Source organism: Lissotriton helveticus, chromosome 4_1 (assembly GCF_964261635.1).
Source record: "Lissotriton helveticus chromosome 4_1, aLisHel1.1, whole genome shotgun sequence".
Taxonomy (NCBI): Eukaryota; Metazoa; Chordata; class Amphibia; order Caudata; family Salamandridae; genus Lissotriton; species Lissotriton helveticus.
The window spans coordinates 1431125830-1431143134 of record NC_136063.1 but is presented as its reverse complement, the minus strand read 5'-3'; the positions used below and the strand labels follow the sequence as shown (position 1 = coordinate 1431143134).

The 17305-nt window shown below is 45.6% G+C and overlaps 1 protein-coding gene across 4 annotated transcripts in view; it reads left to right on the top strand.

Moving 5' to 3' along the window:
* KIF13A (kinesin family member 13A) overlaps positions 1–17305 on the top strand; it is an 836323-nt gene that overhangs the window by 290790 nt on the left and 528228 nt on the right. For 3 of the 4 annotated variants that reach the window (XM_078687975.1, XM_078687976.1, XM_078687974.1), the window contains exon 1: positions 5114–5170. In XM_078687975.1, the coding sequence (XP_078544101.1) occupies positions 5140–5170 (31 nt within the window). In that variant the 5' untranslated portion in view covers positions 5114–5139. Of the gene's footprint in view, positions 1–5109; positions 5171–17305 lie in introns of those variants that run through there. The other variant, XM_078687977.1, reaches the window with a different exon arrangement.

Below are 17305 nucleotides of genomic sequence, written 5' to 3'. Positions count from 1 at the left end.
GTCTGCTTCATCCAGTTCACCTACGCACCCCACCCAATGATGTTTAAGCATATCAAAGCGGCTCGAAGACTAGCATTAAGGCAGCGGTAAACTTGGGAGATGGTGCCCTCAGTAGTCTCCCCTCAAGTGGCTTGATCTCTGGGATTTTGATGTTGGGGGGTATATTGGCAGCGAGGGCTTGACGTGATTGTAAATACTTATGAAATTGCGTCTGGGTAAGATGATATTGGTCTTGTAACTCCTTGAAGATCAGTATGTGGGCCCTGTCCACCATCCCCAATAACCGTGGTGCCTATAGTGTTCCATTTATTAAACCCATCCAGGCCTGCCATGTGATTTAGCCACCTCCCTTTCCAAAGTCCAATTAGTCGACGTTTCAACCCAGAAATCAAAAGAAGGATCTTCAGCTCAGGAAGACAACTCTGTAATATATGGGAGGGTCTTGGGTATTGGCACGCCATACAGGATGTCCATAATATTGTCTAGGCCCAGTAGAGAGAATTTTCTTTGGTAAGTTGGGTCATCCCGGCCAGCACTAAGCCAGTTGTTAACGATCAGTTGCAAGGCTCTATAGTAACATTGGAGATCAACCATTCCCAGGCCACCCTCATACGGGGACTGTCGGCCGTTGGCAAAAGCAATATGTGCTGGTCGCCAGACCATAGAAATAAGCAAAGGATTGAGCTGAGGGTACGAAACACTGGCTTGGGATCAGAAGCGGTAAGTGTTGGCAGGCATATAGGAAACAAGGTAAGATCATCATCTTTAAAAGGGCTATGGAGTGGGAGTTGTGCCCATCTCTGGATGTCACATTTCATATTCACCACTAGGGGTGCCAGGTTGAGATGTCTCCTAATTTCTGGTAGCAGAGAGAGATAGACCCGAAGGTACTAAAGGAGAGATGGTGCAGCAGAATATCAGATTGTCAGGAGTGGACACTCACGTCCCCTTGGATCGGGACCAATAAGGATTTCTATCTTTTCACATGGAGACCGGAGGCCTCCTCTCAAAGGTCGAGACACTGAGACACTGGGGCCCCGGGTTTGTGGATCTCCCAGGCAAAGCGGGACGTCAACGGCATAGAGCGCAATTCTCTGTTGTGGCCCGTCATCTCAAGACCACCCATGAAATTAGGTATTTCAGTGAAAGAGCTGTGCTAGGGGCTTGATCACTAAGACGAACAGTGGAGGGGAGAGAGGTCAGCTATGTCGGGTGCCTCTGGGGATATTGAACGGGGCGGAAAGTGACCCATTAACATGGACTCACGCAAGGTGTTTGCAATAGAGGATCTCAATGATTCTACGTAGATAACCCCTCAGCAGGTTCCAAGACATTATGTAGGAAGGACCAGTCCACCGTCCACTGGCTTTCTCAAAATCTATTAGGAGCAACGCGGTGGAATGATGGCGATAGAGTGCCACTTGGACCCATCTGATGCAGTGCGGAGTACATCACCCCGGCATAAATCTGCATTGGGCACAGTTGATCAGGTATGGAAGGGAAAAATGTAAATGGCTGGCAAGGATTTTTCCAAAGGTGTTAACCTAAAAATTAATTAAGGCAATGGGCCTATAAGAGAAGCAGCGGTCGCTCACTCTTTCTTTATGGATATTTGTTAGAATGCAGGTAATTCACAGAGGGTCACTAGTTTTCTTGCCATGTGTTTGTGTCTCGGGCCAGACTCAACAGGATAAACTAATCTTGGTTTTTCAAGATCTTTGCTTTGCATCTGTGAACCATTGAAGCCTCTGCTGATAGCTTCCCCGTCACCTAATCGTCTTGAATGTTTTTTTTAATAGAAATGTTTAGTTCCTCAACATGTCACAGTATTGGAAGTCATTGATTTTTGGGGAAGGTTGCTGCTTCAGAAGGCAGACAGTAGCCAGTGTTACTCTTTCATGAAGTCACCCTTGGGAACCAGTGCATGCCCGGCACCGTTTAGTATTAACATGTCGAAAGTAAGTTAAAGAGCTATGACGTGCATTCTACAGATATTCCAATTCATGCCACATCATTTAACTTTATTGGAATAATTGGGTGACACCATTAGATTATATGTTCACTACATTTTAGTTCAGTTGTATTAATCTCTTCTAGAGGTTAGCTAGGCACTAAAACGGCAAACTTTAAAATTGTTTTCAATTCGAATTTGTGGCCTAATTGCATGCTCCTATCCGGTACCTTATTCTAGAACTGTAAGCACAGTCTACATAATTCAGAATTCATATGATCTGTAGTAAAAATATAGTTAATCAAAAATCTAAAAGGGACTTTAATTATTTATATAATTTTACGAAACAATGTGTTATTTAGTGATCCCTCCACTGCGTGACTTATTGTACGTTGTGTGCTGAAACTCATTAATTATTGCACAGTCTGCTTCAAGAATATTTTAACTTGATCGCAATCTCAATTTTTGTTTGCATGGAGCCGCACACAGATATTTTTGTGTTGTTCTGTCGTTGAGTTCTATGCTTCCCACTGTTGAGTCGACCATTACTTTGTGACTGGCCAGCAGTGGGAGCACAGAAAACTAGTGCAAACCACCTTTATCTTTACAACTCTGATGCATAGGCAAGGCTCTCATTGAGGCCTTTAGAAAATATCTGTTGACATTTTGCACTGCTACTTATGCCTGGTTGACAGTTGGAGTTTTTTTGTGGCAATCATTTTGCTGCTTGGTGAGGTTGTAGGTACGCTCAAAAAAATTAACAAAAATATATACCATAACATTAACTACAGTGAAATTTACAAAGGTAGTTATAATTGAGTGCAAAACCATCCACTCCAGGGCAGGTTGGCGTGCATTTTATGTGAGTGTTGTTTGGCACTGTGAATATATGTACATAGGAAAAAATATATGCAAGAGGTACCCCTTGTTGAGTGTCAAGGGAATTAGGGTGCTGAACCAGAGTAAAGAGTATCCCAAAAACACAATTTTAAACAACAATATAATTAGCAATATAACACTTGTACATTTGTAAAAATCAAGATTTTTATTAAAAACACGTTTAAAAAAAACAACATAAAATTCTGCAATACATGTAATTAATATCTTAACAATACACCAAAAATATATATATTTTAAAAAGGCAACCACATACAACAAAAATGTTTATGACCAGCATAATAAAATGACAGAAAAGAAGAATGACATAACATTTATCACTACAATGTGTATATCCCAAGTATCATTTGAAAACAAAACTTGTAACCACTTCCTTTCAATTGGTGTTTTACAAGAGTGTTCTTCGTTCAGGGATTATACAAGGTTGTGCGTCGACGCGTTTCAATGGATTAGTAACTTTACACCATCTTTTTCAAGACAATTTCATATATCTGTCACTGTAGGGATATTCTTTTCCCAGTCTGAAAAGTTGTATATTGATCGAGGAGGGACCGTTTTAATATCGCTCCTTCATGTTCTTTCTTATAGACCAGTTTATACTCAAATGCGGGAAAATCATGGTCCGCATAGGTAAATCTGATCCTTTGTATCTCACACCAATACTGATCCGAGGCTTAATAAGCGGTGACCAACTGCAAAACGCTGGACAAAATCTTAAAATGATATCATGGATTGTCCTAAAATGCGGGTCCTTCTTTTATTTGGTTTCCACGCTTTAGGGAGGGTTAGTCAACTGAAAGTTCCCGATTGTAGGCAAACTATCTAGACTGAACCGCTTCCGCCTCCGCTAAATTGACACCGTTGTGTGAAGGATAGCTCATCCCTAAAGCGTGGAAACCAAATAAAAGAAGGACCCGCATTTTAGGACAATCCATGATATCATTTTAAGATTTTGTCTAGCGTTTTGCCGTTGGTCACTGCTTATTAAGCCTCGGATCAGTATTGGTGTGACATACAAAGGATCAGATTTACCTATGCGGCCCATGATTTTCCCGCATTTTAGTATAAACTGGTCTATAAGAAAGAACATAAAGGAGCGATATTAAAACGGTCCCTCCTCGATCAATATACAACTTTTCAGACTGAGAAAAGAATATCCCTACAGTGACAGATCTATGAAAATGTCTTGAAAAAGATGGTGTAAAGTTACTAATCCATCGAAACGCGTTGACGCACAACCTTGTATTATCCCTGAACGAAAAACCCTCTTGTAAAACACCAATTGAAAGGAAGTGGTTACAAGTTTTGTTTTTTAATGATACTTGGGATATACACATTGTAGTGATAAATGTTATGTCATTCTTCTTTTCTGTCATTTTATTATGCTGGTCATAAAATTTTTTGTTGTATTTGGTTGCCTTTTTAAAAAATATATATTTTTGGTGTATTAAGATATTAATTGCATGTATTGCAGAATTTTATGTTTTTGTTTTTTTAAACATGTGTTTTTAATAAAAATCTTGATTTTTACAAATGTACAAGTGTTATATTGCTAATTATATTGTTTAAAATTATGTTTTTGGAATATATGTACATACACATTGCAAAGGCATCATACTACGCTTTGAGTTTCAGGTCAGTTCAGTCTTTTTAGTGATTATTGGTTTACTACAGTAAAATTACTGAGCAACATTAGCTAAAACTCAATTGGTCGATATTTTTCTCGATATTTATTGTACAGATCTACCTTTTGCAAAGTGTGCTTGTATGTGCTTTATACAGATTTGTTACTTCATTCAAATGGCATTGATTTATATAAGCATATATTACATTTATAGATATGAAACATATTAATTATTTTGTTATCGAACCCATTATTTGCTGATCATCCCGATACCAATTTACAATGAACTTGCACGTGGTGTTTATGAAGTGGTTTCTAGCGCCCTGTGAGTGATGGGTGAGTTTGGAGTAGACTCTAAGCTCTAGAGAGTCTGACCATTGCTTAGTAAGGCTGTTGACTTTGATCTGGACAGTCAAGCATGCTTCCTAGCCATGGTTCCCACCTCTAGATGCCATTTCTGTTGCCTACTTTTGTCAGTGGTCTCTGCATCTTGAAGCGTCTTGACTTGTGGCAGTCCAGACCTTAGCTCTTCAAATGAAATCATTGAGGCAGCCCCTCTGATCACATGTGCAAAGGGTCTTACCTCATTCAACTGAACTTTTTGTTAACTTCTGATAATGTATTGTGTCCCCTGCAGGTTTTTGCCTTTGACCACTGTTTCTGGTCCATGGATGAATCAAACACTACGAAATATGCAGGTGAGTCAATTATTTTATCATGGTCTGTTTTGGGGGTGGTTCAGTCATAGCGGCTGGAAAGTTGTACAGAATACCTTTTCTACGTTACAATGGCATTTTCACATTCCAGACACAGATGATGGAAACCCCCAATCCCTATAGGAGGCTCTGTGGGATAGCACATAGCAGATATATTCATTGACTAGCTTGCTTGGTTATTGATGGCCCTCCGACAACAATATTTGATGGTGTCATCTGTTACATTTAAAGACGTTCACTATTCTGTACAAGTGCCTTTTAGAAAATTTTGATCTGCAGATGCAGCGTTTTCGGAGAAGCATGAATTTGCCACGCTAGCCCAAAAATAAATAATTTGCTGCATACATTTTTTTAGCAAATAAATGTGTGTTCTGTAGTAGGGGATCTCTGTGTATAGTCATAATCTAGTGAATAGTCCCACCCATGTGCGTGGACCCCGGAGCAATCAAAAATAATCTCTTACAGTGTCAAAAAATGCAGAAATGCATAGACACTTAAGAGAGAATTTAAAGACAGATAATGCAGCCAAAAAAGGCTACACTGTCCAGTACTTCAACTAGAAATTCCACCATAAAATCCACAAAACAGCAAAAGCCTGTACAGATTTCCATTGCTTTAACAGCAAACTCCCTCAGGAATGATAGAGAGAAGAACCTGGACAGACAAGCCCCATAGGCTGCCATTATGTGGCTTAAATAGGATACTGTGCCTTTAAGGAACCTTCCAGAACCTTCTTCCAGTATCCCAGAATGCATAGCAGGTCCAACTTAGTTTCAGTTCTTTTTTCCGGCTCCTGCAAGCAGGACCCTGGAGCATTGAGCTCTCCCTTTTCAAGGGTTTTGTTGGTGTTTTTACACTAAATTCGATTTTTGGTGCTTTTAAAGTACTTTAGTGACTTTCTTCTTGGGTGTCTGCACTCTTTTATTGTCCATAATGCCAGCATTATTTGACAAATGCCCGGAGTGCTCCAGGAAGAAGGCCAAGTCAGACCCCCATGAGGTCTGTATCCTCTGCCTTCCCTCTTCCCACATCCCTGAGGACTGTGTGATCTGTAGAGGCTTCTCTGGAAGGACCCTGAAGGACAGGAGAAAAATCAGACTTCAGGGACTTGAAGAAAGAAGATTGAAGGAACGAGGTGGGTTAGGAGGGGCTCCTTCTGCCCATGCTGAGGCCTCTGGGGGGTTCCCCAGGGGCAGGAAGTCCAGCCCGCGCCCAAGATCTCCGTCTGGGTCAGTTGCGATGACCACGACGTCGAGAGGGAGGTCCACGGCCAGTTCCCGGTCTCCCCAGGGCTCCTAGGACTGTGGGGGGCTCCCCACGGTCCGAACAGGATGATGGCTCGCCGGGAACGGCGTATTCCGAGGTTTATACCCCGAAGAAGCCTTCTGCACCTCCTTCGCTGCCTCCTTTACCGAAGGGTCCGCCTCCGAAGGCTCCGACCCCTCCGCCAGTGCCTCCTCTGCCGGCTCCGCAGGCCCCGCGTCCGGTTACTCCCCCACCCCCGGTTCCGCCGAGGGCGGTGTCAATGCCCAAGTTTCCGACGCCACCGAAGAAGACTCCTAGGAAGCCTAAGGCTTCCGACCCAGGGAGGCCAACGGAACGTCCGAGACCCAAGACATCGAGGTCTCGCTCGGGGAGAAGGGACAGATCTAGGAGTGGACGTGGTTCTTCATCGCGATCCAGGCATCGCCATAGGAGGCGTAGGTCCAGGTCACGTTCTGCATCTGGGACCCGTTCTTACTCTCCCACACTGTCTGATTCGCCGGAGACTAGAGTGTCCCCGATAGACGATATCGGCACATTCCAGGAGGTTCTCCTGCGTGGAGCGGCGAAGTTGGGGATCAAGGTTGAAGCTCCTACACCTTCGACTTCGGTGATCTTTGAGACATTACATAAAAAACACATGTCTCGCCCCCTGCTGCCTCTGGTGCCGGGGCTCCTCGAGCCGGCTGAACAGCTCTTCCTGACACCGGCAGTGGTGAAGTCTGCGCCTTCCAGGCTCCTCAAAAAGTACAGAGCTCCGGACTCGGACCCAGCCTTCTTGAGAAAGGACCCGGTGCCGGATTCGGTAATTGTGACGGCGGCCCGGAAGCTTCATGCCACCTCCCCTGCATCCACGGTGCCTCCCGACAAGGAGAGCCGCTGGATCGACTCTGCTGGTCGGAAGGTGTGTGGTACGTCCTCCTCTTCGATGAAAGCTGCCAGTGACTCGGCGTTGTTGGGACGATACGACCGTGCACTGTGGGACTCAATGGAGCAGTTTGCAGACCTCGTTCCTCGAGACCGCAAGGAGGACTTCATGGAGATCGTCCAGGAGGGGATGCTGGTCTCTAACCAGGCCATCAGCGCCGCGGCGGATATCTCCTTGCTGTCTGCGCACGGATACTGCCACGGGATTAACCAGAGACGCCATGCTTGGCTCAGGTTGACGTCGCTTAAACCGGAAGCACAACAACGTGTGGCGAATCTCCAGTTTTCTGGAGATACCCTCTTCGGAAAACACGCGGATGACGAGATGGCCAGGATGAAGGCCGAGGCGGAGACCCTGACGGCGGTGGGCTTGGAGAAGCCCAAGGAGAAGAAACCCTACCGCCAGTTCCAACGGCGGTTCGGGTCGCAGGGTCGTGGAAGGGGGCAGTCTGCCGGACAACATCAGCAGCAGCAACAGCAGCAGCAATACAGACGACCCTTCCAGAAGCGTCAGAGGGGTAGAGGGGGACAGCAGTCCTCTACCGCGTCCAAGGGCCCGGCCGGGTCTCGACCCTGAGCAGTTACTTCCCCCTCGTCCGTTACCCGCTCCAGTGGGGGGAAGCGTTCAATTTTTTCTGGCAGAGTGGAGAAACATTACTCAGGACAAGTGGGTGCTGAATATTGTTTGCAATGGATACAGTCTGCGTTTCACCAGCCCTCCTCCATCGATTCCTCCCGTCAGCTCGCAGTATAAACTGCGCGAGCTTCAGGCGGAGGCAGACATTCTGCTAAGGAAAAGGGCGATAGAAGACGTACCTCTGTCTCAAAGAGGAAGAGGTCTTTACTCTCGGTTCTTTCTTGTCCGCAAGAAGGACAAAAACGAGTTCAGGCCCATCCTGGATTTGCGACAGGCAAACAAGTGGATTCGCAGAGAAAAGTTTCGCATGCTGTCGTTGCATCAGATCTACCCTCAGCTGCAACGAGGAGATTGGATGTGTGCCATAGATCTACAGGACGCATACTTCCACGTGCCCATTGCATGCAAACACAGGAAGTTTCTGCGCTTTCAAGTCGGCACCAATCACTATCAGTACACGGTGCTGCCCTTCGGGCTGAAGTCTGCACCCAGGACATTCTCGAAATGCATGGCAGTGGTAGCGGCACACCTGCGGAAGAACAAGGTGTTTGTCTACCCGTACCTGGACGATTGGTTGATCAAGGCCTCCTCCTTCTCGGAAGCTCAAGCACACTTCCAGAAGACGTGCGTTCTCTTGAACAAGCTGGGGTTGCACATCAACATGTCCAAGTCGGTCCCGATTCCGGTCCAGTGCATCCAGTACTTGGGAGCCTCCATCAATACGCTGTCAGCAAGCGTGTCTCCTTCGGAAGAGCGACGTTTATCACTCCTTCGGAAGGCTCAGGCTCTCATGTCCACTCCATCCACGACAGTGAGGACGGTGTCTTCTCTGCTGGGATCGATGGCCTTGTGTATCTTCCTGACGCCTCATGCGCGGCTGCACATGAGACCGCTGCAGGAGTGCTTGGAGGATCAATGGGACCAGAGGAGAGGATCTTGGGACGACAAGATACGACTGTCTCTGCATGCTTTTCAGTCTCTGAAGTGGTGGTGCTCGAAGGAGAATCTCCTCAGAGGGGTTCCCTTCCACAAGGTCATTCCCACACAGACTATCGTGACGGATGCTTCTCTCCAGGGCTGGGGAGCGCACTCCGGAGACCTACAAATTCAAGGGACGTGGTCCCAGATGGAGTCCACGTACCACATCAATTTCCTGGAACTCAGGGCTGTGCACTTGGCACTGAAGGCTTTTCACCCGTCCTTTCAGACCAACTCTCTGCTTGTTCAGACAGACAACACGACAACAATGTATTACCTCCACAAGCAGGGGGGCTCGAGATCGCGCACTCTGTCGCAGGAGGCGCAGGCGATCTGGCACTGGCTTCTGGCTCGAGGACTGTCGATAACGGCCACCCATCTGCCAGGTGTGCAGAATGTTCAGGCAGACGATCTGAGCAGACTCATTCAGGAAAACCACGAATGGGTCATAAACGACGAAGTACTAGGAGAAGTCTTCGCAAGGTGGGGAACTCCAGACGTGGATCTGTTCGCCACCGCCGAAAACAGCAAATGCCGAGGCTTCGCCTCCAGGTACTACCAGCCGGGGACGCTGGGGAACGCGTTATGGATCAACTGGTCGAACAGCTTTCTGTACGCTTTTCCACCAATTCCCCTGATTCCGGCGGTTCTCATCAAGCTGTCCCAATCCAGGGCGAGAATGATTCTGATTGCCCCGGAATGGCCCAGACAGTGGTGGTTCACGGACCTGCTTCACCGCTCTCTCCTTCCTCACGTGAAGCTGCCGTGCAGGCCGGACCTTCTCACGAAGTTCGGGGGGCGGATGGTTCACCCCAACCTCTCGTCTTTGAGTTTGGCGGCATGGCTCCTGAAATAGTGCAATATGGCCATCTGAATCTCCCAGAGGATTGTATGGACATCCTGAAGGAGGCTAAGCGCCCTTCCACTAGGACTTCTTATGCTTACAAGTGGAAGAGGTTTTGCATCTGGTGCAAGTCTAAGAACTATGACCCTACGACATGCAAGGAAGATGTTGTCCTTCCATATCTACTACATCTGGCGCAGTCGGGCCTTAATGTCCATTCCATTAAGGTTCATCTGGCTGCTTTGACTGCCTACAGGAAAGGCCCTTCGCAGACTTCCTTCTTCCAGATCCCTGTGATCAAAGATTTTTTGGAAGGCTTGAAGAAAGTGTTCCCTCCTGTCAGGCTTCCTTCGCCTTCGTGGGACTTGAATGTGGTGCTGTCCAGATTGATGAAGGAGCCTTTTGAACCCATTCATAAGGCTTCGTTGCAGCACCTGTCCTGGAAGGCGGCGTTCCTCGTGGCCATTACATCGGCCCGCAGGGTGAGTGAGATTCAGGCGTTGTGTTGCCAAGAACCTTATACTGTGTTTCATGCTGCTACGGTTGTTATGCGTACTCACCCTAAATTTCTTCCCAAGGTTGTTTCTGATTTTCATATCAATCAGACTATCACTTTGCCTACGTTCTTTCAGAATCCGTCATCTCCAGCGGAAAGGTCTTTACATTCCCTGGATGTGAGGAGGGTGCTGAAGTTTTATCTTGATAAGACTAAAGATATTCGTAGGTCTGACCAATTGTTCATTAATTATGGCTCAGTCAGGACAGGTCTTGCTACCTCTAAACAGTCCATTTCTAGGTGGATTGTGTCCTGTATACAATTGTGTTACTGCAAAGCTAATAAGACCTTAGGGGGTAAACCTAAGGCTCATTCCACCAGAGGCAAAGCTGCCACGACAGCTATGCTTCGCAATGTTCCCTTTGCAGAGATCTGCAAGGCGGCCACTTGGAAGTCGGTCCATACCTTTGCTAAGCATTACTGCCTGGACACTGATGCCAGGGCAGACGCTCAGGTTGGGCAGGCTTCGCTGCGGAATTTGTTCGCACAATAGTGGCGTAATTTTCATATTCTCCACCGCCGCTTGATGTGGGGATGGGCTTGCCATTCTATTCACTAGATTATGACTATACACAGAGATCCCCTACTACAGAAGGAGTAGTTTCTGTCCTGTAACTCCAGTTCTGTAGTAGGGGTATCTCTGTTATAGTCATAAGCGCCCGCCCTCCTCCCCGGTGGAGATTTGTTCAGGTACGTAATGCTACAGGTCTGGCGTTTTTACGCCTTCAAAAAGAACTGAAACTAAGTTGGACCTGCTATGCATTCTGGGATACTGGGAGAAGGTTCTGGAAGGTTCCTTAAAGGCACAGTATCCTATTTAAGCCACATAATGGCAGCCTATGGGGCTTGTCTGTCCAGGTTCTTCTCTCTATCATTCCTGAGGGAGTTTGCTGTTAAAGCAATGGAAATCTGTACAGGCTTTTGCTGTTTTGTGGATTTTATGGTGGAATTTCTAGTTGAAGTACTGGACAGTGTAGCCTTTTTTGGCTGCATTATCTGTCTTTAAATTCTCTCTTAAGTGTCTATGCATTTCTGCATTTTTTGACACTGTAAGAGATTATTTTTGATTGCTCCGGGGTCCACGCACATGGGCGGGACTATTCACTAGATTATGACTATAACAGAGATACCCCTACTACAGAACTGGAGTTACAGGACAGAAACTACTCCTTCTTGCTCAAACATTTGAAATCTCGATAAAATTGCTACGCACAGTGACCCGCCACGCTGCACATGTTACACAATTTAACCAGCCACCTTCATCTGTTGATTGCTTTAAATAACCATTTAAAGTGATGACGATTTTGCTCAGGTAGTGTCAATATCTTCAAAAGGATGGACTCTGGAAAGGACTTTTATCTGCAATTTGGAACAAAAACCGAAAATGCATATAAAAATGTATTTCAAATATGCGTGTTTAAATAAATAATTAATAAAATAATATATACTCCCTTGTCGTGGATATTGTTTACTATTAAAACAGATTCATTTGACATTGTTCTCTCAACTACAGTTAATACATGCGGGCATTCAGGCTCTCAAAGGAGTAGAAATATGTTGCATCTCATAGGGTCCCATTTCTCGAAACCTAAAGTACCTCTGGGTGAGCCGCACATAATAGATATGAAATGTATCTGCCTGTTTTGCAGAGCTGCTTTTTTAATGGAACCAGGTGCTGCATAATTTTAATTTCCTTTGTACATCATTAAGTTAACCCTGACGCGTAGTTGGTCCTCCACCACCATATACTTGCGATGTGAGGTTTTACAATAGCAACCAAAACGCACAACAAGTAGTGTTACGCAGTTTATTTGCTGCTTCCCTTCGGCTTCTCTGGGTCACAGATGCCTCTCTTCACTCTGCACTTATGTTGATGAGATCGGGCTATATTTAAACAAACTTATGCTGGATCCTAAGGCGGCATGACGTTTTTTATATATTACATATTTGATTAAATATAAATTCATTGCTGGTGATGGTTTGCTGAAAACAACAGCAAATGAAACACTCCATGATCTGCTGTCCTTTATCTTGTGTGCTGCTGAAATCCTCTTTCGTGCTTCTGAAAGCGGTTAGTGAGCAGTTAAACCAATATGTTTTGTGGAGGATTAAGACATATTCACTATTAGTTTTAGACCTGCTGTTCCAGATTTGATTTCTGGATTAGTTAGTCTTTTTTGCTCCTGAATGATTTCCAGCTGGCTCTGATCCTCCCTTCTTGTGGTGTCCAGTTTTCTTGTCTGAGATTACCGGTGGTAGGGTTCCCTCAGCACTCACTTGAGAGTTTCAGGTAATTCCGCCAAGGATTCTTCCACATTTCCAGAGGAGCTCTATTCTGATGAAAGTCGAAACACCATTACTTTTGAATACATTTTTACTGGTCCTGGTCTGCATGCATGCAGATGCACTGTCCGAGTTTGTGATCCTTTCATTTAACCGAGAAGAGCCAAAGTGTTCTCTCTAATGCCATTGTCGACCTGGATGTTCCTGCTCCTAGCAGCAAATATATGCTTTACTTATAATAAATAAGAAACACCAATAGGCAGCCAGTACATTAGCACTCACTTTACAATCACACCTAGAGGGGCTGTAAAGCTGAACAATTTTGTGATGTATTCAGAGGATGCTGGGAGAGTTTAAGCAACTTTCCAAAAATGTAAAATTTCCTGCAATGCTAGACTTAATGTCATTGAATGCCCGTACCCGCTAGTTACAAGACCGTGAAATACACAATATATTTTTCTACTGGGCAAGATCATGTCTTTGTACAAGTCCGACTGTTAGAAATAATTATATGGGTAGCACCAATACCTACATTAAAAAAACAAAAAAAATTACTAATAGCACCATCTCTGGCAAGCTGCAGTACCATATTGTGCTTAGTTAAAAATATGTACTTGGAAATGTATACTGCTTGTTCTTTTGTAAACGCACGTCCTTTCATAACAGGATAGTGGGTAAAGGGCCTTTTCACGTATGTTCTGATCAAAGTATAATTAATAAATACATGGATGGCATTTGTTAAATACTTTAAAGAACATAATAGCTGTCCCTCAGCCAGTAAGTGGCTCAGGGAATAAAATAGCATAAACATTATGCAGTGGTATGCCAGTGTGCTAACTACGCGCTCCACCGCATATATCCAATACATTAATGCACGTGTCTGAAGTATGGCAGGGTTTTTAATTCTATGAGGATGCCGCATAAATAGTATGTTGATGGCCATGCCAGACTGCCTGGAATGCTCCCAAATGTGAAGGATGTAGGCCAGAGCTACTCTTTGTGCCAAGGGGTGATGCACTGTTAAGGGTTCTTTCGAGGTGTTGCTGCAGGTTACTTATTACTTTCAGTTTAGTGATATTTAATAATCCCTAACCAGGCAGTAGGTATCCACTAAATTACAGGTTGAGGAAATTCTCGCATTTTCCGAGTATTAAGGCCTAGTCTCGCCACCTGGCCCGCAGCACCAAGGAAGATCTCTCAGTACTAGTACTTAAAGCCAGTTGGAAGGTTGTTCAAATATTTTTCCATTTTAAGAGAGAGATTTTTTTAAATAAATTCTGTGGCAAATTCGTATTTTAGTTTTGATCGTGTTTTAATCCATGATTTTCTTTAGTTTTGATCGTGTTTTAATCCATGATTTTCTACATCTCCCTCTGTACATACAAGCTTAACGTGTTTACGATTGCCTCAACGCAATGCTAGACATCAGCACAGACCTCCCCGTCTCCGAGCAGGTGCACTGCAGCCGCCATGTTTGGTGATTGCGGTCGACCTGTATTATGCAAACCACTAGGACAACAGATCAAGCAGGAATGATCACTGAAGTGTCCGGCAGTTGAGAGACAGCCCTGCTTGTCCTGCCGTATTCCGCGGGGAGCACTTGGCGCGTGCTGGTGGTTTGTGGGTTCACACGCTTCGCACATGAAAGCATTGCTGGAGCATGTCCGCTGCGTGCTAATGGCACACCAGAGTCTTGTTAATTTTCTAGGGCTTGGCTTCTTTTACGAGTCTAAGTCTCAGAGCCGAACATACGCTACAAGGCCTTAAAGCGGAAAAGGGAAACAGCGCCATGGTGGTTTACGCAGCTTCAGATAGTTTCATGGATGTGCTTGTAGTGATGTCACAGCAGAGCACAAGGGAGTAGCCAGAAAATTAAAATACCCCACACTTCGAACCAAAGCTCTCATGGCATCTAGCAAACGAATCAAGTTATCACAACCCTCCCCAGGAGAGCTCTCTTGCCTCGTCCTTCCAAGCATCTATCCATTCATCCTTCCATCCACGTGTTGATAGCCAGTTTCATCTTTACATTCTGTCGTCCGTTCATTCTTTCATCTATAATTCAGTCTTTCGCCATTCCGTCCTTTTGCCCTTCCATATCCAAACCTATGCATTCATCTCCAAACGTATCCATCCATACATTCATCTGTCCACCCATGCACCCTTTCACTGACCCTTCTGTGTATCCACCCCTTCACTCATCCATCTTGTCATCCAACCGTCCACCCATCCTTGCACTCATCCATCCATCCTTTAATACATCCATTCATAAATCTATTCCTTTCACTCACTCATCCATCCTTTCGTTCTTTCATCCATCCATCCTTTCACTCATCAATCCTTTCACTTATTTATTTTATTTATTTATTTATTTTGAAAGTTTTATATAGCGCAAACAAGATCTTTGCAGATATCAGAGCGCTTTACATAGAAAGGGGGAACATGAAGGGAGCATAGTCAAACAGATACGTCAGTAATGCTAATAGTACAAATACGTGGGAACATAGAAGATAATGTAAGCAGGTAATACAAGTAAAACAAATGAACAAAGGGGACGACAAGTAATAAAGATCGGTGCAGCGACTTAAATGAGTCCAGAACAATCCATCCTTTCACGCATCCATCCTTTCGCTCACCCATCCACCCTTTCACTCCATCCATCCTTTTTTCGCCGTCCATCTGTCCATTCTCCCTTTTGGTCATCCCATCCATCAATTTATTCACCCTCCCTTTCACTCATCCATCCTTTCACTATCTTATTCATCCACCCTTTCCCTCAACCAGCCATCCTTTCATTTCTCATCCATCGTCTCATCCATCCAGCCACTCTTTCACTCATCCATCCATTTTCACTCATCCATCCTTCTTTTCACTCACACATTCACCCATCCATCCTTTCACCCACTAACTCCCCGTTGTCTGCCAATTTGCAGACAGAAGATGCCCAACAAGAACTCCACCTCGCTGTAGCTTCTAAAGTTGTGGGGTGGGGAGGGGTTCATGACGTCCCAGCATCCATCAATCCAAATGCTCATCCATCTATCCACCCTTTCATTCCGTCTATCTATCCAAACTTTCACTCCACCCACCCATTCACTAATCCATCCATCATTTCTCTACATCCCGCCACCATCAGTCATCCATCCATTCACCCTTCCATCCTTTCACTTATCCATCCAGCCACACTTTTATCCATCCACCCTCCCTCCCACACATTCATTACTTCATTCATCCATTCTTGAATCCATCTTCTCACTCATCCATCCACCCTTTCATCCATTCACCCACTTTCATTCATCTATCCATCATTTCACTTATCCCCCATCCACACATTCATCCATCCACACCTTTATCCATCCATCTACCCTTTCACTCGTCCATTCATTCTTTCACTTATCCAGCCTTACATTCAACTATTCATTCATTCATAGACCCATTCACCCTTTCTTTCTCTCTCTCACACACACACACAACCCGACACCCCCACACCCCCACTCACACACCCTCACTCACACCCACCCACCCACCCACTCACACACACACACACACACACCCACCCACCCACCCACTCACACACACACACACACCCACCCACCCACCCACTCACACACACACACACACACACACACACCCACTCACCCACACACACCCACTCACACACACACACACACCCACACACACACACACACACACACACACCCACTCACTCACTCACTCACTCACTCACTCACTCACTCACACACCCACCCACTCACACACACTCACACACACACACACACACACTCACACACACACACACTCACACACACACACACACACACACACTCACACACACACACACTCACTGACTCACACACCCCCACTCACACACCCCCACTCACACACCCCCACTCACACACCCCCACTCACACACCCCCACTCACACACCCCCACTCACACACCCCCACTCACACACCCCCACTCACACACCCCCACTCACACACCCCCACTCACACACCCCCACTCACACACACCCCCACTCACACACCCCCACTCACACACCCCCACTCACACACCCCCACTCACACACCCCCACTCACACACCCCCACTCACACATACCCCCACTCACACATACCCCCACTCACACATACCCCCACTCACACATACCCCCACTCACACATACCCCCACTCACACACGCACGCGCATGCGCACACACACACACACACACACACACACACACACACACATACACCACACACCTACACACACACCACACACCTACACACACACCACACACCTACACACACACACACCACACACCTACACACACACACACCACACACCACACACCTACACACCTACACACCTGTCCATCAGTCCTTTCACTCAGCCAACCATTCACCTTTTCACCTTATTTAAGAGCCTTTGTCTGCCGAGCCCTTCAAGAACTCCTTGGCAGAGCGTGTACTCCTTTCACCTGACATATTGGGGACAGCACAAACAGGTTTTTCAGTTTGCAAAGTAATAAGAGGAACGTGGATCTTCTTCTAGTGAACCTGTTCATGTTTTGTCACTTACATGTTAACTTTCTAAGCTTGTATCCCTTTTGGAACATTGCGATACATGATGTATATAAAGAGAATTGCAA